Here is a 22,652-nt window from a genome sequence, read left to right as displayed (position 1 = left end):
TAATAATAGGGTTATATATATATTAGGATATCTTAAAGGTAATACTGCCTAATAGTTTTAACCTATATTAGAAGTAATTACTACTATGCTAAAAGATAAACTGTTACCTAGAACTTTTTAAATTTATAATAATTATATTAAATTTAAGAAAGCTATATAATAAGTATTTAGGTTAGTTAATAAAAAAAGCTAAGTAGAAAGAAAGATTAAAATACTTTAATAAACTAAATCTGTATTAGAGTATAAAACTAAATTTCTCTAATTAGCCACTAAGCTAGGATAGGACTAGGAACCCCTTATATTACTTTTTTTTAATAGACTTAAAGAAATAATTTAAGTAGAACTTTATAAGGAAGCTAGACTAAGGATACTAGTTAATTATATTAGCAAAGCCATTAAGGTTAATAATATATAATTCTAATAGAGAATCTGCTATAACTAAAATAACTAAGGATGCCAGGGAAATAAGCTATGCTATAATGCTAACCAGGGAAAGAAATAAAATAATAATACTTCTTATGGCACTAACTCTAGACTAATAACTATTAGAATAACTAAGAAAGATAAATCTAAAATTACTTACTAGAACTGCAGTAAGAAAGGATATTATAATTTAAAATATAAGAACCTTATTAAGATTAACCAGAAGTATAAACTAGTCCTAGAAAATAAGAAGATTAATATAATTAAGAAATATAAAGAACCTTAAATAGTAATTAGAACTATTAATATAATCTGCAAAGATGATTATAATATAATTAAACTAATAAAATATATTAGGAACTTTAACCTATCTTTTAATATTTAAGATCTATTCCTTGGTAAAGAAGAAACCCTTAAGAGATACTACCTATATCTAGAACTAGAATAATAACCTATCTTAGGATACCTAGCTCTTATAGTAATGACCTATATGCAAAGTAAAAGCGAAAAATAAGCTAAGAAAAGAGTATATAATGTGAAAAGGTAAGAAGATCCTGAATTTAGAAGAAAAGAAAGCAAATAATAAAAATAATAAAGACTAAAGGTAAAATAAGATGCAGAAGTTAAACTTAAATAGGTATTAATACCTAAACTAGAAATATAATACCTTATTAAAGGAAAATCTATATTTATAGTTAAAAAGGGAAAAGAAGTTAACCCTAACCTAGATAATAAACTAAGTACTATAAAAAATGGCCAAGGAACCTACTTAATAGTAGACAAAGTCCCTGTTAAAGTTACCCTAAAATGACTAAACTAATATATTAATAACCTAAACTACCTAGAATCTTACCAAGCCTAGAGAGAATTTAATGCCAGATATATTAGATATAAGGAAAATAAAATAGTCTAAAATACGGAAATTATACCCTAATACGATAAACACAGAGTCTATTTCTAAAATAATAAATATTAGAAATATATAGAACTTATAAGAGAATATGCAATTATAAAACAAGATAATAATATCTATATCTAAGTATATATAAAGGAAGTAGTAAAAGACTCTATAATACCTAAAGAATATATTTAGATTAAAAAAGATCTAAGGAGATACCTAAATTACCTAAACTACTAGTAGATATTATAGATATTATATATATAATACTACTGCCTATAACACTAATAAGATAAAATAGTAAATAATTACTTCCTAGTATAAATTAATAAGTATTAAAAATAAAAACCTTATATAATTATTAATACTATTAGATATTAAGTTATAAAGAGATATAGAGGATCTTAAGTAATAAAACTAAAAGCTTATATTAAAATATAAGAATAAGCTCTAGTATATATCTAGAATTCCTAATATATTACCTAGTAGAGATAAAAAGTATAATAAGAAGTTAAGATTACTAAGGATAAAGCACTTAACTAGGAACTTAACTAAATTAACTAAGATATTACCTAATAGGAAGAAGAAGCATCTTAAGATAAATAAGATATTATCTAACAGCTAGATAAGTAATAACTATAAGAATACTTAGAAGAATTAAAATAAGAAAGAGGAAGACCCCTTACTAAAAAAGAAAAAGCAGATATTATCCTAGATTATAAAATAAAAAAAATAAAAGCTATATATTAATAATAACTTACTACCTAATATAAATATCCTAATAATATTAACTATATTAGAAGCAAATATAATATAGACTACCTATAGGGAAAAGGCATATACTATCTATAATAAAGCGGCAGATAGGCAAAAAAGCAAAGGAAAATAAACTCCTAGAAAAAGCTCTAAGAATAACTATAAAAGGAAGTTAATAAACCTGCCTAAAATTAAAAGTCAGAATTAAGGATAAGTAGCTAAATACACTTATAGATAGCAGAGCTAATATAAATTTTATTTCCCCTGAAATAGTTAATAAACTAAGGCTATTATAGAGAAATAAAAAGGAACCCTATATTATAAAGAACAGAGAAGGAGGCACCTATAGTTATAATAATAGAAGAATTACCTAAGAGATTAATTACCTTAAGGTATTTATTAACGGAAAAAACTAAGGTATTAACTTTAATATTATCCCAGTATAGAAACATGATTTAATACTTAGATTTCTATGGTTATAATACTATAATATATAAATTAACTAGAGAATTGGCTAGGTAAACTATAAAAATTACCCTTTAGATAATAAGTTTAATTTAGATAACAATAACATAAGATCTCAAACTTCAACTAATAAGAGTAGTAAAGATAGGCGCAATAGAGTATTACCCATTTTAAAAGGAATATAATATAAATACCACAAAGGCAAAACAAAACGCATTAGATAAATAATAATAACTCTCAAAGGACAATTCAGATAATTAGACTAAGATATTAAATAAATAAAATAGATTACTATAAAGGAATCTAATAAATAACTTAAGAATATATTACCAGAGTATTATATTTATAAAAAACTATTTTAAGAAGAACTTAATATAAAGTTATCCTAATATATAGATTATAATATTAAAATTATACTAAAAGATGGAAAAAACCTGAAATTCTTCCTTATTTATAACCTATCTTAAGATAAGCTTAATATACTTAGAAAATAATTAAATAATATACTATAAAAAGAATATATTAAACTATCGAAATCCTTAGCAGGATACCTAGTTATATTTATATTAAAACCTAACTCTAATAAACTAAGACTTATAGTAGATTACTAATAACTTAATAAGATTATAAATAAAGATAAAATACTATTACTGCTTATTACTAAACTTAAGGACTGCCTATTTGGTAAGAAATAGTTTATAGTACTTAATCTTAAATCTACTTATAATCTTATTAAAATTAAAGAAGGCGATAAATAAAAAATAGCCTTTTAAATAAAATATAAATTATTTAAATACCTAGTTATGCCTTTTAGATTAACTAATATACCTATAGTATTCTAATATATAATTATAAATATACTTTAAGAATATCTTAATATCTTTATAATTTACTACCTAAATAATATCCTTATCTTCTCTAATATAAAAGAAGAGCATATAAAATATATCTATAAGGTTCTTAAAGTACTATAAGATACTAATATACTTATTAAACCCACCAAAAGTCACTTCTATTAGTCTTAAGTAATATACTTAGGATATAAAATCTCATATAATAAAATCAGAATAGATAGATAAAAGATTATAGCAGTTGCTAAATAGAAACCACCTATATTAGTAAAAGAAACCTAATCCTTCCTAGGATTTACTAACTACTACCAATAATTTATTAAAGGCTTTAGCAGAATTACTATCCCTCTTACAGAGATTACCAAAAAGAATAAACAATTCTAATAAAATAATAAGGCATAATAAGCTTTTAAATAGCTTAAGTCAGCTATTATAAATAAACCTATTCTAGTTATATTTAATCCTAACCAGTAAGTTAAACTTAAGACTAATACTTCTAACTTTGCCTTAGGAGGATAAATAGGATAATAAGATAACCACAGTATATTACACCCTATTACTTTCTATTCTTATAAGATATATAAAGTAGAACTTAACTACCCTATTTATAATAAAGAATTCCTAGCTATTATTAACTGCTTTAAGGAGTTTAAATACTACCTTAGAGGAAGTAAGTACCTAGTAAAAGTCTTTACTAATTATAAGAATATAGCTTACTTTATAATAATATAAAAGCTAAACTAATAATAATTATACTATATAGAATACCTATATAAATTTAATTTCACTATAGCGCACTATAAAGGCATAGATAATAGATATGCAGATGCTATTAGTCGATAACCTGACTTTAATATAGGGACTATAAAAATAAAAGAATAACTCCTAGAATTTAACCCTAAAGGAGAATACCAGTTTACTTAACCTATTAAAATAATTATAAGAATAATAAAAGGAATAAAATTCCTATTAGACAAAGAATATAACTTCCTTTGCGAATTTTATTTATATCTGCTATATAAATACCAAGGTATTAAGAAAATAGTAAAATGACTATAAGACTAAGGATATAAGTTTATAAAAAGGGATATAGAAGATATTATTAAATAATATAACCTCTATATAAGAATAAAAGCCTAGAGATATAAACCATATAAATAACTATAACTACTACTAGTAGTATAATAACCTTAGGACTTAATTATAATAGACTTTATTATAAAGTTACCCTTATTAGAAGAACCCTTAACCGGAATCTTCTATAATAGTATTATGGTTATTATAGATTAACTTATAAAATTTTCCTATTATCTACCCTATAGAGAAGCAACAGATACAGAAGAACTTTCTTATGTTTTTTACTAATATATTATTAGCATACATAGGTTACCTACAGAAATCCTTTTAGATAAAGGACCTATATTCGCAGTAACATTTTGGCAATCACTTATAGCATGACTTAAATTAAACTACCAACTTATAATAGCATTTTAACCACAAGTCAATAAACAAACCAAATAAATAAATTAAATACTTAAATAATACCTATAGTATTATATTAACTATAAATAGAATAATTAGGTTAAGAAACTACTAATAGCTTAACTTGCTTATAATACTACTTATAATAAAAATACAAAGCTCATACCAGCTTATACTAACTTCAGATTTATACTAAATATATACCACAATATATAATAAGAGAAATTAATTAACCTAGCTGCTATAATTAAAAGTAATAACCTTAAAAATCTATATAAAGAAATAAAAATAGAACTTGAATTTATTAGAAAATATATAAAAAACTACTATAATCTAAAACGGTTAAAGGGACTAACCTTTTTAGAGGGAGATATAGTTTACCTAGCCATAAAAAACATTAAAATAAATCAACTAATATATAAATTAGACTATAAATTTATTAGACCTTATAAAGTACTATAGAAAATCTTAGAAAATAACTATAAACTAGACCTATTACCGAAAGTTAGGCTCCATCTAGTCTTTTACGTTTTATTACTTAAATCAGCAGTAAATACTATATAAGTTAAAATAGGCAATAAACTATAATAAATCATAGGATTAGAAACCTATAAAGCAGAAGCAATTAGGAAAACAAACATAATTAATAGACAAAGAATATACCTAATTAAGTAGAAGAACTACCTAGAAAGCGAAAATACATAGGAACCACTAAAACACCTTATTAATACCTAATAACTTCTAAAAAGTTTTTACTAGTTATAATAAAAAAAGGGTTAAAAATAACAGACTAATTAATAAGATTAATTATACTAGCCTTAACCGACTTAACTATCCTATTAGAATTAAAAACTAAGTTCTCTGCCTTTTTATAATTATCTATTATAGCAGAATCCTTTTCTAATACCTATAAACCCTTTGCCTAAATAAGGCGCTTCTAATAACAAAGACGCATAAGCTTTAATAAATACTTATTTAATTATTTTTATAAGTTAATAAGCTCTTCCTTAATAGCCTCCTTATTAGCCTTAATTTAGTTCTTCTCCTAAACTAAGTAATCAGCTAAAAAGAAAATTAGTAAGACGAAAATACTTACCTAAAGAAGGCATAATAAACCTTTAGATAAAGAAACGCCCTTCCTATTATAAGAACGGCCCCGACAAGTATACTTAGAATAATTCTTCTAACCTTCCTTTATTATATACCTCTTATAATTCTCAGCGCAAAAAGAACAAGGTATAATTTTATAACCTATAGATATAATAAGTTTTACTTAGGTAAGATAATACTAAGTTTCTAAAGAAGATATAATTAGTATATTAAGAGAAATAATTATAAGAATAAGTTAGGACTTATACAGGGAGGAAATAATACACTTAGGGTAAGCAAGGTCTCGAGGGCAAGACTAAGAGAGAGGAGAGATTATATTATAATCCTAGTAGTTATGTCATATATACCCTATATTTTTTACTAATTACATATAATTATTATAAACTAAGAGATTCTATTTATAACCGCTAAGATCCGGTTATAATAATTACTTTAAAAACACCAGTAATTCTTAGAATCATATAGTAACCACGCAGGTTACTCTATAACTACCTTAAGTATATAGACTACATTTATTACACTTCTATAGAACTTATCTTACCAGCTATTAATAAAACTTCTTTATATTAATTAAGCCTAATATGCATTGAATCTACTATTAAGAGACGTGATACTTCGATAAGCTTAGTATCACGCCCTATGCCATCTGCTAACAATAAACTTAGCACGGCTTAGTTTATCCACAGTTGGAAACCAACCATCACACTTCTAATAATATCATAGGGCAAGAGACTTTACTAAGATAAGGTCTAAGCCTATAGATGGCCTGCCAGATATTTGCAGATGTTTTTTAGTAGTATTAACTATAATAAGCTATCTATAGTCATCCCTCTTCCCAGGGATCCTCAGTCTAAGAGGGGAGGCATAACAGGCCGGCGTATTCTATCCTATCTGCAGTCTTATCTTCCTAGACTTATCGGGGAAGGAGAGACTTTTTAGCATAATAACGCCTATACATTTATATATCAGAAAGTTCAAGAATGGCTGCAACCCTAGGCAAGAAGAAGAGGAGTCTTTCTTGCTAACTAGCCTCTATATAATCCTGACCTTAATCCTATTAAAAATCTCTGGAAAATCCTAAAAAAGAGGATATATAAGACTTATCCTAAAATTGCTGCTTATCCGAAGTCGGCTGCAGTAATAAATCGACTTATTGCAGCTGCAGAAGAGCTATGGTCTGAGATTAAAGATAATATAGTTAAGAACATAATAAAATCAATACCTAACCGACTAAATGCATATTATAATATAAACGGCTATTATACTAAGTATTAAGCTATACTCCTGGAATCTCCTTTTAATTCTCTACAGATTGATATATATTTTATTATGATTAAATAAATATTGCCTATTCAATTGCAGAGTGAAATGGCAGGGTGTAATCGAGGTGGTTGGGGCTGATCCGGAATGTGTCGGAACTTTTGCCGCCCCACTGTATATTGGGGTTTAACAGAATAAACTAGTCCTCGTAGAGGAGGAGCTATTAAATGATAGAACAAGGGTGGTAGGTGTATATACTCGCAGCGCCCCCTCATGAGCGTAGAGTTGCATCTTTGCAGCTCCCCCGCACAACTAAATCGATCTCCGCGGGGTTTAGTCTGAGTTTGCATGTACACGGACGCCGTCCAGGAGTAAATTTGATTGACAGGTAGACACTTAATGCCACTTTATCCATGGCACCAATTGTCCGGGGGTCGTTGTCGGGCCGGCAAAGTATGGGCCGATGTGATATCTGCCATCCCAAGTGGGCCCCTCTCCCGTTCAGACGACTCCTTTGCATGGCTCCCCGCCTTCTTTCTACCTTCCAGAAATCCGCCATGAGGCACATCGCTTACTAGCGCCTGCTTTGTTGCGAGTTAAAGCGTTGGTTGTATTGAGATAGAACCCTGGTCGCAACGACTTGTGAGTCGCCGAGTCCGCATGTAGTATGTCGAAAGCCCTAATGCACTCCATGGAATCACTATCACCTCCCCAAACAATATAGTAGACAAGGTTCACTATCATAGATCAAGCCTGTTCTGTCCTTCTATGCATATCGCGCCATTGGACTTTACACCCTGACATGCTGATCTTCATTTCGCCCAACCGGCTGTATTCTCCAATACAGGAGATAAAGCCGTTATCGCGGAGTTGCAGTTTGTCTCCGCGCTCGCTGGACCCAGATAGTGGACTCAGTCTGAGTTTAGCGGATTAGTCTAGACGCTAGGGCGCCGAACTCGAGCATACAATTAATCCGTGCTTTCATCTCATTTGCGAGTTCCATCCCAGCATTGGCATGTTGAAGGGGACTGGTAGGCGTATTGATTCCATTCCGCCATTCGGAGTGACTTCAATGTGCCTTATGCACTTGGAGTCGACCGATGGTAGCTTGGCTTTACATCACGTCTCTAGCGCCATACTCCCTGTAGTGCATACATGGAACGTCTCGAGCTTCTAGATTACTAGACCCAGTCGCTATTCCCCGCAAGGAATCTCCGCAATTCTCGCAGTGACTTTATTGTATCGCCGATATATGCATGTGCGCAGTCAATATTTAGCATCACGCCGTAGCAATGCTTCTCCAAGATAGGACTTGCGAGCTTTGCCTTTGAGATATATAAGGGCCTCCAGAAACTGCCCTTAGTGAGGAGGTGATCACGACAAGTCGACCGGTTCAGGACGACAGACCTGATCTTCTCTACCTCTATTCTCCCTGCTCCATCATTGCCACCCAAATCATCATGATTTATTCCGCTCTTCTACCACTCGCCGCCACCTTGGCTGCAGGAGCTTCCCTCCCTCACTTTAAAAACTGTCATCTCAAAAGCTATCCAGGCCCTGAGAACCCAAGTTTTGAGACTGGCAACCTCGAGGGATGGGAAGTTGTCAGCGGCACTGCATTCGGCAAAGACTCCATCTCCACCGATCTATCATACTGGGATGGCCCCTTCCATCAGGATGGCAAGAAATTTCTCCTAGGCTTTAAACAAGCCGGTGAGACAGCCGTTGGGGAACTCAGGTCAAGCACCTTCAGAGCCAGCTCTGCCTTGAGCTTCCTAATCGGAGGTGGCTATGACCCTGACAATCTCTACGTTGCTCTTGTGCGCGAGTCGGATAGGAAGACCCTTCTCAAGCAGACGGCGACCAACGACGAGGCTCTCATTCGCATCGTCTGGGACACGAGCAAGTGGCAGGGCCAGAAGGTGCATATCGTCGTGCATGACAGCAGCAAGTCAGAGTCCTGGGGCCACATCAACATTGACGACGTTCGTGTTGGCTGCCATGCTCTTGGAAAAGATAAGGATCTCTCCTTTAACATACTCGGACAGGCAAATCAAGCCCCTCGCGGCTCCTCTGCTTGCTCCTCCTATGCTGTAGACCCCACTAGACCTCATTACCACTATACACCCTTCCAAGGGTGGATCAACGACCCCGCTGGTCTGGTCGAGTTTCATGGGACTCATCACCTGTTTAGCCAATACTACCCCGATGCGCCGCTGTGGGGTCCTATGCATTGGGCCCATGCCACGAGTACTGATTCAGTTCACTGGCGTGAGCAGCCTGTTGCATTGTACCCTGCCAAAGTGAGCAACTCTAGTGACGATTCTGGCCGCTTTACTGGAAGTGCAGTCGTCGACAAGAAGAAGAACGAGTTGCGGCTTATTTTGACTGACTACATCAACCTTGCCTACCACCCTGACGCAGTTCAGGAGAGTGTAATCACGGCTACGAGCAAAGATGGGGTCAGGTTCAATCTGTCCAAGAAACCGATCATTTCCGGCCCTCCAAAAGGAGAAGATCCCTTCTTCCGAGACCCCAAGGTCTTTCGTGACCCAACCGACAACAACTGGAAAATGGCTGTTGGCGCCACCAACGGCAAGAGTGGCCAAGTACAGCTGTACGAATCCGATGACCTCGTGTCTTGGTCCCATGTCGGTATTCTCTATACTGGCGACGGCAGCACTGGAAAACTATGGGAGTGTCCCAACTTCTTCCCACTGGGCGACAAATGGGTTCTCTTTTATGGCGGAAATGGACTCGGTTGGTACGAGACTGGCACGTATAATGGAACGACGTTCACAAGCGAAAAGCGCGGACTGGTTGATGAGGGCCCTGCTAGTTACGCTATGCAGTGGTACAAGGATGAGTCAGGCCGCGATCTGGCGATTACCTGGATGGCAAATTGGCCTAGTCCCAAGTGGCCCAGTCGTGTGAACGGATGGGCTGGACAACAATCCATTACACGCGAGCTATTTATCCGCAAAGATGGTGGTTTGGGTCAACGTCCAATTGCGGAGCTGAAGAGTCTTGCATCTGGCCCGGCCAAGAAATTTGGAGCTACGAAGGTTACATCAAAAGGTTTCCATGTCGGAAGCTCCAAGAGCGCTAGACTGACCCTTGTCGCCGATCTCGCTTCGTCGGATGCTACCTCCTTTACCGTCTCGGTCTTTGAGTCTGCCGGTGAATCCGTACTGCTGACATTCGATAAAGGCGCTGGAAGTCTCACCCTTGACACTACTAATGCTGGCTATGGCCAGGCAGGAAAGTGGAAAGCCCTTGTTGCTAATGCGGACGACAAGAAGTTCAACTTGGATATCTTTCTTGATAGATCTGTTCTTGAGATTTTCGCAGGTGATGGAACCGTGTTTTCGGCCACTGTCTTTCCTAGGTATCAGGAGTCGCAGGATATTAGCGTAGTTGCGAATGGAGGTGCTTTGGCAGTGGAGTCGATTGCGCTTACGCCACTCGGCTCTAGCTGGTGTTGATTCTTACTCCGAAATGGAGATTATCTGTTTTGATAAATCCTGGAATTAAGAACAGTTGCTGAGTGCGGGCGGGAACTTGAACGATGCAATTCGAGCATATTATTACACTAGGCGTTCCTAAAGGCTTGAAGAGAATGTGATGAGCCTCAGAAGAATCGTTTATTGAGTGTTGTCCTCGTGCGGGGCATTATTCCGCAGAGTTACAGCATACAGCGACATTACTAACGCAGTTGTTTCTAAAACACATACAATGGATGACGTTTTCAATTGATAGTGAAGTTATGACAGTAATGACTGACAAACCAAAGCGTAAGGAAGAAAGACAGTAACGCTATGTCTCGGAAGCCCACTGTCAATGATGCACACGCCGACGGGCAGCAATGGGGTAACGAAAGCGGAAAACGAAGGATATGAAACCCTCAGCATGTCCAATTCCAGGCTGGTTGTCTTCATCATGCGACAGAGCGTATTTCAACGGACTGTAAGACGACATTTCCTCCAGTCGTGGATAGAGACAGTCTGTTAGAGCTTTCGCTTGGAAATATCAGGTCCGAAATGACCACTTCGCCAGCTCCCCCAAATACCTCCACCGAACACATGTCTACTAGAACCCGCAGGTGTGCTACATTGTTGGAATCTGGCGAGAATGTCGCTGTGTGAATACCACCGGCCGCCGAGTTGTATGAGATATTGCCACTGGCACGGCGATCAACAGTCAGGGCGCCATTGGATTGAGCATACTGGATGACGGTTTGTTCCGAGTCTCCTTTGCGGACTGCTAGGGATAGGATGGAGCCTTCAGTAGGAACAAAAGAGATGCTGATATCTAACGCAGTTCCGTGATAGTCAGACAAGAGCGTGGTCCCTGGCTCGAGAGTCTGATTTGCTATGTTGCTAAGAGATGTACCGACAGATTCGAGTTCGATGACAGGCTGCTGAATAAAGCGCAACTCGCCACCAATCTCTCGCAGCTGCAAGGTACGTGGGAACGACAGCATGCCCTTCCAAGCATTGGTTGGCGGGTCGACTCCATAGCTGTTCATGACCGAAGCAAGGATCTTACGGCCATCGGACGTGGGCACATTTTCCCAGCTATAAGCGCCATCCCAATCACGCCCAAAATCTAGCCACATGTTGGTTGGATCAACAGGGTCGGAGGTGAAGGTGGCGCCGTCAAACGAGCCAGTGACTGCAAAAACGCCATTGCCACCCGCGGGAGACCCCTGGGCAGGAGTAACTATCAGGACCCATTTAGTGTCTGAAGAACCCTCGACGGGTAGATTAAAGAGATCAGGCACTTCCCAGCCTGTGATACCACTGGGAAGTCCGGGAATACCGTCATCGGTGAGATCGTTATGCCAGGTCCAAGTCTTGGCGTCAGGAGATGTCCAGAATGACAATTTGTTTTGTCCTCCATGGGCGAGGACCATGACCCAAGTTTTTGTTGCAGCGTCAAAGAAGACCTTGGGGTCTCGCGTCTCTAAGCCACCGGTAATGTCGTGCGGTTTCTCCTGTGCCTGCGAGATGATCGGGTTTTCGCTGTACTTGATCCAAGTCTCCCCTTGGTCTAGGCTATAAGCAAGTCTCTGATCCTGTACTCCGGTGTCTGGAAAGTACCCAGTATAAAAGGCAAGGTACGGTGGGTTTTCAGATGTTCCAAGACCAGATGTATTAGCCTCATCAAAGTACGAGGTCCCTGTGAAGGATTGAACCCCATTGGCACTCGAGATTGCGACAGGGAGATGGTTCCAGTCAATCAAGTCAGTACTGGTCGCATGGCCCCAGCTCAGGTTACCCCAAAAGTTTCCGGTGGGATTGTGCTGGAAGAAGAGGTGCCATTTGGAACCGATCTTGATGAGGCCATTGGGTTCATTCATCCAGTTTTGTTCTGGGACGAAGTGATAAAGAGGACGAAAATCGTCAGCTTGAGTGAGGCAAGTGAGAAGAGAGATTAAAGCAAGGCCCACGAACTTCGTAGGATAAGGCATGAACCAGGCCTTGTGACTGAGATATGTAATCATTGTACGTTGCGATGGGTGAAAGTGAATCAAGGCGAAAAGGTTTGGGAGAAGTAAACTAAATGGAAGTTGAGGGATCGTTGTTTCTGTCAAAACGACTCATGGCGGTTGGCCTCGGGACTTATATAGTGTTACAATTCCTCATGGAGCTGTTGAAGTGACTGGAAGGCACTGTCGAATCCTTGCTTCTACCGTGACCATACTCCCCGACCCGCATTCTATCTATCTGGGGTAAAGTCGCCGATCTCTTTTAGCCCCACCAGTGTAATGCAACCGTGCCAAAGCTTTCAAGGATTATTGCAGCTCCCTGCAAGCTACAGAAACAGGACTGGACGGAGAAATGCGGAGAAGCAGGTGGTGGTGCACCACGTGTTGAGTATGTCAAGTACCTAATGCCAAGGAGTACTACCTTGACACGGCTTCTAGGAACGCAATCAAGGCATCCCCGGCCTCGGTCCGACAGATCGAGAAGAGATCATAATCTAATCGGGCGTCGGTTACTAAATGACTGATATCTTCATATGGAGACATTGGGAGAGAGCACGGTTTGAGTTTTAACTTGTATACCAGGTGCTGATAGGGGCTTCGTGTATAAATAGTGAAAAAGAACGAGCCGATATCAGCCTGCGACGCGAGGTTTCCGAGACATCGGATAATTACGAGATCCATAAGCGGCGTTACAGAAAAGTCAGAACGGGCTGTTTCAACTGCAAGAAACGTCGTGTCAAGGTAAGCACTTTATATGGGTGGGTTCAGATGGCTATTCAGTCCCACCATCCCACCGTATTGCCTCTAAGACACGCAATATGTATCAAGCCTCTAGGGTCCGCGGACCAAGCTTGGTGCATAGTCTTGTAGTACTAACATTCATGCTTGCCTTTCCGGCAAAAGTGTAGCGAGGAGAAGCCAAACTGCAGCGCCTGCGCCCGCCGAGGCGTATCATGCAATTATCCCCCACTTGTTCATAACAAGGTCGCGGTATCACCAGTGCCTTCAACCTCGCCGTCGACCCAAAGCGTCACCATATTAACATCGACTCCGCATCTTACCACAACAGACCACCCTTGTTCACAGCAACATGGTCCCTTTACTTCTTCCAACTCTTTCGCACCCGCCTCTATAGCCTCACCGGCCCCCAGTAGATCGGATGTCCTCTTTTATCTACACGACATGACGCTACTCCACCACTGGACCGCGTCCACCAGCCAGCAGGTAGCAAAAGACAAGGAGATACGCAACTTTTGGCAGAACACAGCCACGAGCGTCGCCCTTCAGCATCTATATGTTCTCCAAGAAATCATGAGCGTGGCCGCTTTGCATCTTGCATATCTCTCCCAATCAGAAAAGTCCACGTACATGGAAATTGCCTCGGAGCACCACATCAGGTCGCTTCAGGGATTGCATACAGCCGTCAGCAAGTGCAGAAACGACATTGAGCAAGGATCTACGGTATTTCTCTGAAGTTTGCTGAATATGTTCTACGTGTGTTTAACTCTAGGGCGCCTCGGTTGTAGCAGCGATATTTGCATTGAAGATCATAGGGATCGTGTATTAGGCACCGTTTGGATCCGTCTGATACGGGGCATTAAGTCGGTTATAGAGGACAATCGGCCTGCTGTTGAGAGCGATAATTTTAATGCCATCGTAAGCATTGGGAACTGGCGGAGTCTTGATTCTAATAAAAGTATGGGCGAGGAAGCCGAGTACTTCAGCCGGCTTGCCGAGTTATGGAAAAAAGCAATGACAAAAAAGCTTACGACGAGGCTCTCGATGTTCTGCGGAGATGCCATGCTCTCATCACTCAATTTGAGATGACGGATATCGAGCAGACAAATCAGTGGCCAAGTAACAAAAAAGAAAATGGTCCCTTGCTGTTAATATTTGTTGTTCCAAGCCATTATTTTGAGCTTCTCCAGAAACGCCAGCCAGCGGCACTTGTGTTATTTTCCTTCTTTGGGGCCTTATTACATATGTATAGGAAGAGAGGGTAAGCTCTATTAGAGTAAGTAGTTAGGGTGAGGGAAATTAAAAGTTAGTAAAAGAAAAGGTTAAGAGTTGTGTTGTGACGGGGATAAAAGGCACACTACGGAGGATGTGCAGGGTAGGAAAGTCACGCGGATTCTTGTTGATGGCAGGTAAAAGGGGACAGGCTTCTCTTAGTGCTGCAGATTATGCTTTTATGCCTTTTATATATGCTTTCTTATACGTTTTTAATAGATTTTTGACACTCTTGATTTTAAATTTAAGGGCTTGCCTCTGCAATTTCTGATACTATCATTTAATCACCTTGATTATCTGTTTTATAAAGAAAATCCCGTCTTAACTAAACTTGTAATTCCGGTGGAAATTAAGTCTCAGAAGGTCAGGCATTCCACCTGCCTATGTATGACTTTTCGGTGGTGTGCTGTTTGCACCTTCAAAATAATATCAATAGGTATGTCTTATCACATGTATCGACACCCTTTATAACACATAGCGACACGCAGCGACCTCCCAGTCAGTCTTATCCTCCATCAGTAAGATTTGACGTTGCACTGCACCTGTCTCCTCTGATGAGTTCCGGTCTCGCTTTTTGTTTTGCCAAGTAAGGTAGATACGGAGACACAATACCCAAAAGGTCGCAAGTGCAAGACCGATGAGGCTGGCCTTGATACCCTTTGGATAATTTGGAGCGTCATGGACATTGAAGAACTGGGGACCTACAATGTTTCCTGCACTGTACATAATCAACACGCAAGCATTGACCACGGCCCTCTTGGTGAATCCAGCAAGGTTACTGGTAATAAGGCACATGGCCAATGGCATGTTTGCGGAGAACGCCAGACTCAAACAAAACCCAGCCAGACGGCCAGACTGGTTGGTTGAGTCAAGAGCATACATGAGGACCATGCCGATAAGGCTGATTATGGTGAGACACATCATCATGATCGTGCGAATATTGGGAAGCAAAGAGCAAAGAGTGCAGCTGATAACGACAAAGCCGAGCTGCGCCGCCCCTGTGGGCATCTGGATAAGCAGTGCCTGAAGGCCCTTGTATCCAAAGCCTCTGATAACAAGTGAGCCAAACGCGGTCAAGCCGCCGTTAGCGATGTTGGTGCAGAAGGTGTAAAGACACAAGAACCAAGTCACAGGGTCCTGCAGGGCTTCCAAGGCTTGATGCATCTTGAACGATCCTTTGCTGCTTCCTTGAGTGTCAGCCTGAATCCGATATGCGGCCGTCTCGCGCTGTGCACTTGACAGCCAGATTGCGTCGGATGGAGAATCTGGAAGCAGCACGAGCATGAAAATGCCCCACGCGGTTGTGACGGCGACAAGGATAATAAACAGATATCGCCAGGTCGGCAAGTCACCTTCAAGATGACCGATCGCATACGCAATCAGGCCTCCAAACAAGGTGGCCACCGGGCCGCCACAGAACCACAAACCGTAGCGAAGAGGCTGCTCCCGACGAGTATACCACATTCCCATGACGAGAGAGAAGCCCGGCGCCAGGGCCGCTTCGAACGCACCGAGGAAAAATCGGGTGATCATGAGGCCCAAGAAGTTATGGCAGGCACCATGACACATGAGAACGATGGCCCAGACGATGCTATGAAGCTGTTAGATGAGATCAAAGTCAGAAACGGGAAAATAATACATACACGGTTCCCGCAAGGTATTTGCCAATAGGCAGGCGCGCAGCCAGGAACGCGGTCGGGTAGGACCAGAAAATATATCCAAAGTAGAAGATCGAGGCGACCCATGAGTACTGAGAGCCCTGGAGCTTGGTGTCCGGGATCATGCCCAGCAAGGAACTATAGCTAAGGGACTGCTTGTCAAGGAATTGCAGGAAGTAGCTGACTCCGAGCAGAGGAAGCATCATCAAGTCGATCTTCCACCGCGCTCGGCGAACTTCCTCGGATTGGAGGTCAATAACGACATTGTTCTGCACACCAGTCTTGTTGACGTAATCCGCCTCGAAAGTCGGGGACTGTGTCTCGCTGGGTTTGGAAGACTCCATGGAAGAATAGATTGAGATGAGAAGTAGTAGTGTATAAGAATCGTGAAAGTTGCTAATGATCCAAGCAATAAAGGAGGAGCCAGAGCCCTTCTATTTAACATTTTCATGGCATATTGACTGTGTCAATGAGCACTTGTACGCATTTTGAAAACCTACCAATCGAGCATATCTGTCTCAATGTGGGGAAGCTTATGGTCTCCGGCATACCCCGGAAACAAGAGTGGATTTTTACCCCAGAAAAAGTGCGGCGCAAATGTATATGATTGGGTTGGGAATGATGGTAGCTAGGCGAAATCAGGCATGGATTAAGGTGGTGGCAAGGACAGTGTCTTGCAGCTATTGCTATTAGAGGAGAATATTTCACCCTAAGACAACAACGTCCTAGCCCCTACAAAGCTGTTCCCTTGGACGCAACAAAATCGTCCTTTACATTCTGATAAAACTCATCATCCACAAGAACCATCCACCCAGTCATAGCCAAAGCTTTGCCTGCCGTGATTGTCTGCCGATGCGCCTCTTGGGTTCCCGCAGCCGTAGTGAATTGCCGCGTGTGGTTCTTGGCACCATCGCGGACCGGGATACCGACAAGGGCGTGGAGTGCCGGCATGATTTGCGAGACATTGCCCTGGTCAGTAGATCCAGACATCAGCACCTTGTCGAGATCCAACAGCTGCTCACCCTGATCCGCCATGCACTCCTGAAACCCTTTGCACAATGGCTTGTTTACTACCAGATCCGCGAAGATCTGAGACGACTGAATCTCCAGCTCACATCCAGAGGCCAATGCACCTGCCTCCAGGCATTTCTCGACACGGGCACCCAGCGCCTTGACCCTGTTGATGGTGCGACTGCGAACGGTATATTTAGTCTGAGTGGTCTCAGGAATGGCGTTGGTGATGCCTGGCGCTTGGAGGATGGCTCCATGGACTCTCTCGTCAGGATGCAGCTGCTGACGTAGCATTGAGATGTTATTATAAGCGCCTACGAGAGCGTCGAGCGCATTTACGCCTTGCCAAGGACTAGCACTGGCATGCGCGCTGACCCCGTGAAATGTAGCGACAATGTCGTAGCACGAGATAGAGGCTCGACCTGCGATGCCAACAACATTGGGGTCTGGAAACTCATCGACTGAGAAGGGATGCCTGTTTGAATGAGTTTTTGTTCCAGGAATGGAGGCGCAGGGAGCTCTCACATCATCAATGAGACGTCCACATTGTCATATGCTCCCTTGCGGATCAGATCGATCTTTCCTCCACCATCCTCCTCCGCAGGCGTACCCAACAACTGTGCCTGGCCCAGAAGCCCGAACTTCCGGATCAGAAAGGCAAGGGCCATAAAACCGGTAAGGCTTGCCGTGGCGATGAGATTGTGGCCACATGCATGTCCAATATTTGGCAAAGCATCATATTCAGCATTGAAACTGACGCAGCGACCGGATTCGCTGCCGGCAATAGCTTCGAACGCAGTGCTGAGGCCATGCGCGTGGCGGGTTACGGGGATGTCGTGGGCCTCAAGAAACTCGCAGATAGCATCATGAGCATGGTGTTCTTGATATGCCAGCTCTGGGTTTCGGTGAATCTGTTGATTTGGTTAGGTCGATGAGTCTCTCAACAAATCTGACTAATGCTATAGGCACCTGTTGATTCAACGCCCAGAGAGAGGAATCTAGTGTAGCGATGTATTCATCGACAGCACGCTGAATATCTTGCTTAGCGAACACCGTCATGGTTGATTCTTCCTTTGTTTCGATGATTTGCTAAGCCTCTGGAATTACGTCTCTCCTTTAATGCTGCTCACACGTTAGCGTGCTTTATCATGAACAACACTCATCTCGGCGCAAAAGTGCATGATTGGGTAGACCAGTCTCTAATGGTCTGGGGATATTGGCCCCACCCTAATAAGTAACTTTTGGAAAGTGAAGTCAAGCTATATCTCCTCGGCGGCGCAAATGTTTCTGATTGCCCGCAACAGTTTCGCGGGGTAAGTGCCAGGGCCCAACTCGGAAACCAGAGTCGGTAAATTAGTCCTCTGCCAGATGCCGCGACAAGTGGGAGGACTACTCTGTAACTCGGTATATTAATGAGAAACTCGCCATATCTTCTGTCTCGGATTAAAAGTACAACTCAATTTTCACCCTTCTCCCTGTTGTTATCATGCCTGCTTTCACCTGGCAACAGAAGGCCTCGGCCAAGCAAACCGAAGCCAAGGCAAGAATTCCTGCGGAATGGCACTTGCCGGCAGAATTGCCCCAGAAGACCTCTCGTGATAAGCTCTCAGTCTTGGATATCCCCAAGACATGCGGCCTCCTCACTGACCGAGAGCTTTTTATCACAGAGAGCTTTGATGCTACGGCACTACGCGACAAGCTCGCTCCAGGAGAATTTAGTGCTGTCGAAGTGGCCACTGCCTTTTGCAAGCGTAGCGCTATTGCGCAGCAACTCACATGCTGCTTGACCGAGACCATGTTTCCTATGGCCCTGGCGCGAGCCCAACAACTAGACGAGTATCTGGCTCTTCACGGCAAACCCGTAGGACCCCTACACGGAGTGCCCATCAGTCTCAAGGAAACGTTCAACGTGAAGGGAGTACCGTCTTCTCTTGGGCTGGTATCGTTTCTAGGACATGAACTAGCCACCAAAAACTCAGTGTTGGCCGACATCCTACTGGCTGCGGGTGCCGTGTTCTACGCTAAGACAAATGTACCCCAAACCATGATGACGGCCGATTCTCATACCAACGTCTTTGGTCGAGTTCTGAACCCCATCCATCTCAACCTCACAGCCGGCGGCAGCAGTGGTGGTGAGGGGGCACTGGTGGCCATGCGCGGATCTATTTTGGGTATAGGAACAGATATTGCGGGCTCTATCCGCATCCCTGCCTTGTGCTGCGGCATATTTGGCTTCAAGCCTTCCGTGGGTCGCGTGCCTTACGCCAAACAAGCCAGCGCAGGCCGTCCCGGCATGACTGGTATTGCCCCCGTGGCAGGTCCGCTGTGTCACTCCGCCCGAGACGCAGAGCTGCTACTAAAGGTCGTTTTTGATGCTCATGCAGATGACATGGACGACAACGCTCTTGGCCTCGCCTGGAGCGATCCAGCACCTCGATCCAGCGACACCCTTACCGTCGGCCTCTTCCCTGAGGATCCCAAGACTCCTCTCCATCCCAATATGCAGCGCGTGCTAGAAGAAGCTGTAGGGAAGCTCAAGGCAGCGGGGCATCGTATCGTGGACATTTCTTGCAAACTCCCTTCTCTGACAGATGCAGCTGATATTTCGTTTAAATTCTTCCGCATCGACCCAGACAAGACTGTTTTAGGCCATGTCTCCAAGAGCGGCAAACCTTTCATCCCATCGCTTCGGTTTACCTACGATTTGACCGGCAATGAACCCGAGCCTACCCTTCGTGGGCTCTTCGACCTTAATGCGGCGCGAGCTGAGATCACAGGCCAGATGCGAAAGGTCTTCGTTGACAACAAACTAGATGTGATTCTAGCACCAGGATACCAATCCTGTGCTGTCCCGCATGACAGCTTCGGGGTCCCAGTATACACGGTGATTGGGAATATGATCGACGTATGATTCTAATGATAATTTCTCAGAAGGTCATGCTGACTGCTCGTTTTAGTACCCTGCCTGCGTTATCCCATTCGGGCACGCCAATGAGGTTGCCGATGCCAAATTCGTGCGAGACGTTACCTATGTTCCGAACTGTGAGTTATTTTCCATCGATGTTCAAAATTTAGGTAGCTAATGGTTCATATAGATCTTCCTAAGGAGGTGGAAGGCGCCCCATGCCATGTGCAGCTCATTGGTCGTCGACTGAAGGATGAAGAATTGATGAAGCATGCTAAGGTGGTTGAGCAAGTGTTGTCCAAATGAAATCGTTAACATTAGTCAAAGCTGCAATCATCTTATCAGCCTGAGATTTGTTACTAGACACATTCCTTGCCAATTTGGGACCCTCCAACTAGAATCCGTAGTCCCCTTCTTGTCATCATAGCCCTGTCACCTTGGGGCAAGTCCCAAATATATCGTAACCATTTTTGTGTTCGGGTAACAAGCCCATGTCTTCTGCGAGCTAACTCATCAATCTTGGCCTTGACCAAGCGGCGGGTCTGAGAATCCACTGCAATGGAACCTAGGACGGTCAAGGGCCAGAGCAAGTATGCGAGAAGATTGCTGTGTGTATCGAGAGCATACAGGATAGATGATCCATCTTGCAGAACACGGTATACTTGCTCCATAACCTCTGATTCTGGAACAATGGGATGCACCTTCAGGAGCATAATATGCATGGCCTCGAAGTGTAGCTGATAGGCATCGTGGCTTGTAGTCTGCTTGAACTCCAGTAGCTGGTAGTTGAGTTCCTTCCACGTCTCAACTTCACCCTCGTTCAGGGGGCGAGTGACACGAGCAAGCCGAGTCACACCAGCAATGAGAAGGAACAGATTGTATGGTGCATCGAGAACTGGCTGAGTCTTCTTGTTCGGCCAGACCTCTGTTTCAGGTTGCGAGTTTGAGAAGTATCGGGTCCAGTTCAGGGTGTAGCCAGTATTTGCCAGGGCATCCAGAGACGGGTTGAACAACATCATAAGCGAACTATGATAGAGGAAGGATTCTGCGCAGAGCCGTTCGAACACAGTGACCGACCGAGGATTAACTTGAGTTTCGGCGTGGTCTCGTTGAGTGAGCAGCGCACCAGTAGCTGTTAGGTGTAGGTTGAGATTCAATTGTGTATCAGATCGGAGATTCTTGAAATGTGACGACGTTCAGCGTCTCAAGGCCTAACCAAACAGGAAGAATGAAATCAACTCACCTCAAACACGCATAAGAAAACGGTCGTTGCTAGCAAGGCATCGTCATTCCCTGCGTTTGCCGCACGCGCTATCCGAGCCCGCAGATTGTGCAGAGAAAACTGGTAACTCTCCATAGCCAATCGGTCATAGCGTGGCGTTTCCTTATCAAATGCAGCAACAGCAATTATGACTGCCATTAAAGGAGGGCAAACATATGCCAGTCGGAGCATATACTCGTGATTGAAATACTCAGGGCGACATTCCCGTCGGACTATCCGTGGACAGATTGAGTCGACAAAATGCGACAACAAAGCGACATAGTCGGCGTGTTGCAGAGACAAGCCGCTCAATACTTCAGGGAGACTCGGCTGACTCTTCCATGACAAGGGGGCTCGACGGCGGTCGGCAATCAGGTCCGCGGCTGTGGGCCAGGTTCACTCGAGGCCATTGCGAATGCATCCCTTGCACTGGGGCTTGACTTCGTCGCACTTCTTGCGGCGTTTGCGACCTGAATACGGCGAGTTATAAAGGGAGAGGAGTAAGCGAACAGACATTTCACTCACATTTCAGGCATCCGGTTTGTGTACGAAGCCTAGCCTTGGATTGGATAGGAGATGCCATGGTGGAATGCTCCAGTCGCGAGGGCACTTTGCATTGCTGCCTTGCTCAATACAACCTAAGCTATGGAGGGACGTAGAGCGGAGAAGGATTTAGAAAGGGGGGGTTCAGGGGCGAATTATATTAGTAATTAGAAGGCTAAGGCGGCATAACTACGGAAACTTGGCCCCCGCTCCTTAGTATACTAACCTAATAAACTTAAAAGTAATAACTAGTACAAAAGTAGTTAATATTATTCCAGATAAAAGTACTCTACTATGTTATATGATATAAAAGCGGCCTACCCTATAGTACTTTAAACCTTAAATAACATAACGTACACGATAAGCATGCCGATCAGACAAGCATGCCGATCAAAAATCTCAACCTTCTTTAAATAAATCGCAATAAAAGCACCATAAACCATCTAATTAATTGATTCTAGTTACTATACTCATCTCCAGAGGCCTCAATTCCCTCCTGACAGGTTCTTGCATTATGTCCGGTCTTAC

At 41.8% G+C, this 22,652-nt stretch overlaps 7 protein-coding genes across 7 annotated transcripts; 3 read left to right on the top strand and 4 right to left on the bottom strand.

Moving 5' to 3' along the window:
* The first annotated feature begins 8,593 nt into the window (after window positions 1–8,593).
* On the top strand, window positions 8,594–10,828 carry FOIG_15243 (uncharacterized protein). The gene has a single exon (XM_031216596.1). The coding sequence runs from the start codon at window positions 8,706–8,708 to the stop codon at window positions 10,728–10,730; it is 2,025 nt and encodes a 674-aa protein (XP_031053681.1). The 5' UTR covers window positions 8,594–8,705; the 3' UTR covers window positions 10,731–10,828.
* Window positions 10,829–11,182: 354 nt separating this feature from the next.
* FOIG_15242 (inulinase) lies at window positions 11,183–12,751 on the bottom strand (the record flags this gene model as incomplete). The annotated part of the gene is made up of 1 exon (XM_031216595.1): window positions 11,183–12,751. The coding sequence occupies one exon, from the start codon at window positions 12,749–12,751 to the stop codon at window positions 11,183–11,185; it is 1,569 nt and encodes a 522-aa protein (XP_031053680.1).
* A 1,167-nt stretch (window positions 12,752–13,918) lies between these two features.
* Window positions 13,919–14,209, top strand: FOIG_15241 (uncharacterized protein; the record flags this gene model as incomplete). The annotated part of the gene is made up of 1 exon (XM_031216594.1): window positions 13,919–14,209. One exon carries the CDS (start codon window positions 13,919–13,921, stop codon window positions 14,207–14,209), a length of 291 nt encoding a protein of 96 aa, XP_031053679.1.
* Window positions 14,210–15,088: 879 nt separating this feature from the next.
* On the bottom strand, window positions 15,089–16,748 carry FOIG_15240 (uncharacterized protein; the record flags this gene model as incomplete). The annotated part of the gene is made up of 2 exons (XM_031216593.1): window positions 15,089–16,337; window positions 16,390–16,748. 2 exons carry the CDS (start codon window positions 16,746–16,748, stop codon window positions 15,212–15,214), a joined length of 1,485 nt encoding a protein of 494 aa, XP_031053678.1. The 3' UTR covers window positions 15,089–15,211.
* A 388-nt stretch (window positions 16,749–17,136) lies between these two features.
* FOIG_15239 (uncharacterized protein) lies at window positions 17,137–18,474 on the bottom strand (the record flags this gene model as incomplete). Its single annotated transcript, XM_031216592.1, has 3 exons — window positions 17,137–17,890; window positions 17,941–18,326; window positions 18,385–18,474. 3 exons carry the CDS (start codon window positions 18,472–18,474, stop codon window positions 17,137–17,139), a joined length of 1,230 nt encoding a protein of 409 aa, XP_031053677.1.
* A 427-nt stretch (window positions 18,475–18,901) lies between these two features.
* FOIG_15238 (amidase) lies at window positions 18,902–20,626 on the top strand (the record flags this gene model as incomplete). The annotated part of the gene is made up of 3 exons (XM_031216591.1): window positions 18,902–20,320; window positions 20,373–20,457; window positions 20,511–20,626. 3 exons carry the CDS (start codon window positions 18,902–18,904, stop codon window positions 20,624–20,626), a joined length of 1,620 nt encoding a protein of 539 aa, XP_031053676.1.
* On the bottom strand, window positions 20,356–21,896 carry FOIG_15237 (uncharacterized protein). The gene is made up of 2 exons (XM_031216590.1): window positions 21,564–21,896; window positions 20,356–21,498 (listed from the first exon to the last, which is right to left on the bottom strand). Exons 1-2 carry the CDS (start codon window positions 21,771–21,773, stop codon window positions 20,680–20,682), a joined length of 1,029 nt encoding a protein of 342 aa, XP_031053675.1. The 5' UTR covers window positions 21,774–21,896; the 3' UTR covers window positions 20,356–20,679.
* Window positions 21,897–22,652: the final 756 nt, after the last annotated feature.

Source organism: Fusarium odoratissimum, assembly GCF_000260195.1.
Source record: "Fusarium odoratissimum NRRL 54006 unplaced genomic scaffold supercont1.49, whole genome shotgun sequence".
Lineage (NCBI taxonomy): Eukaryota > Fungi > Ascomycota > Sordariomycetes > Hypocreales > Nectriaceae > Fusarium > Fusarium odoratissimum.
Note: the sequence above shows the minus strand (reverse complement) of the source record. Positions and strands in the feature narration are given on the sequence as shown.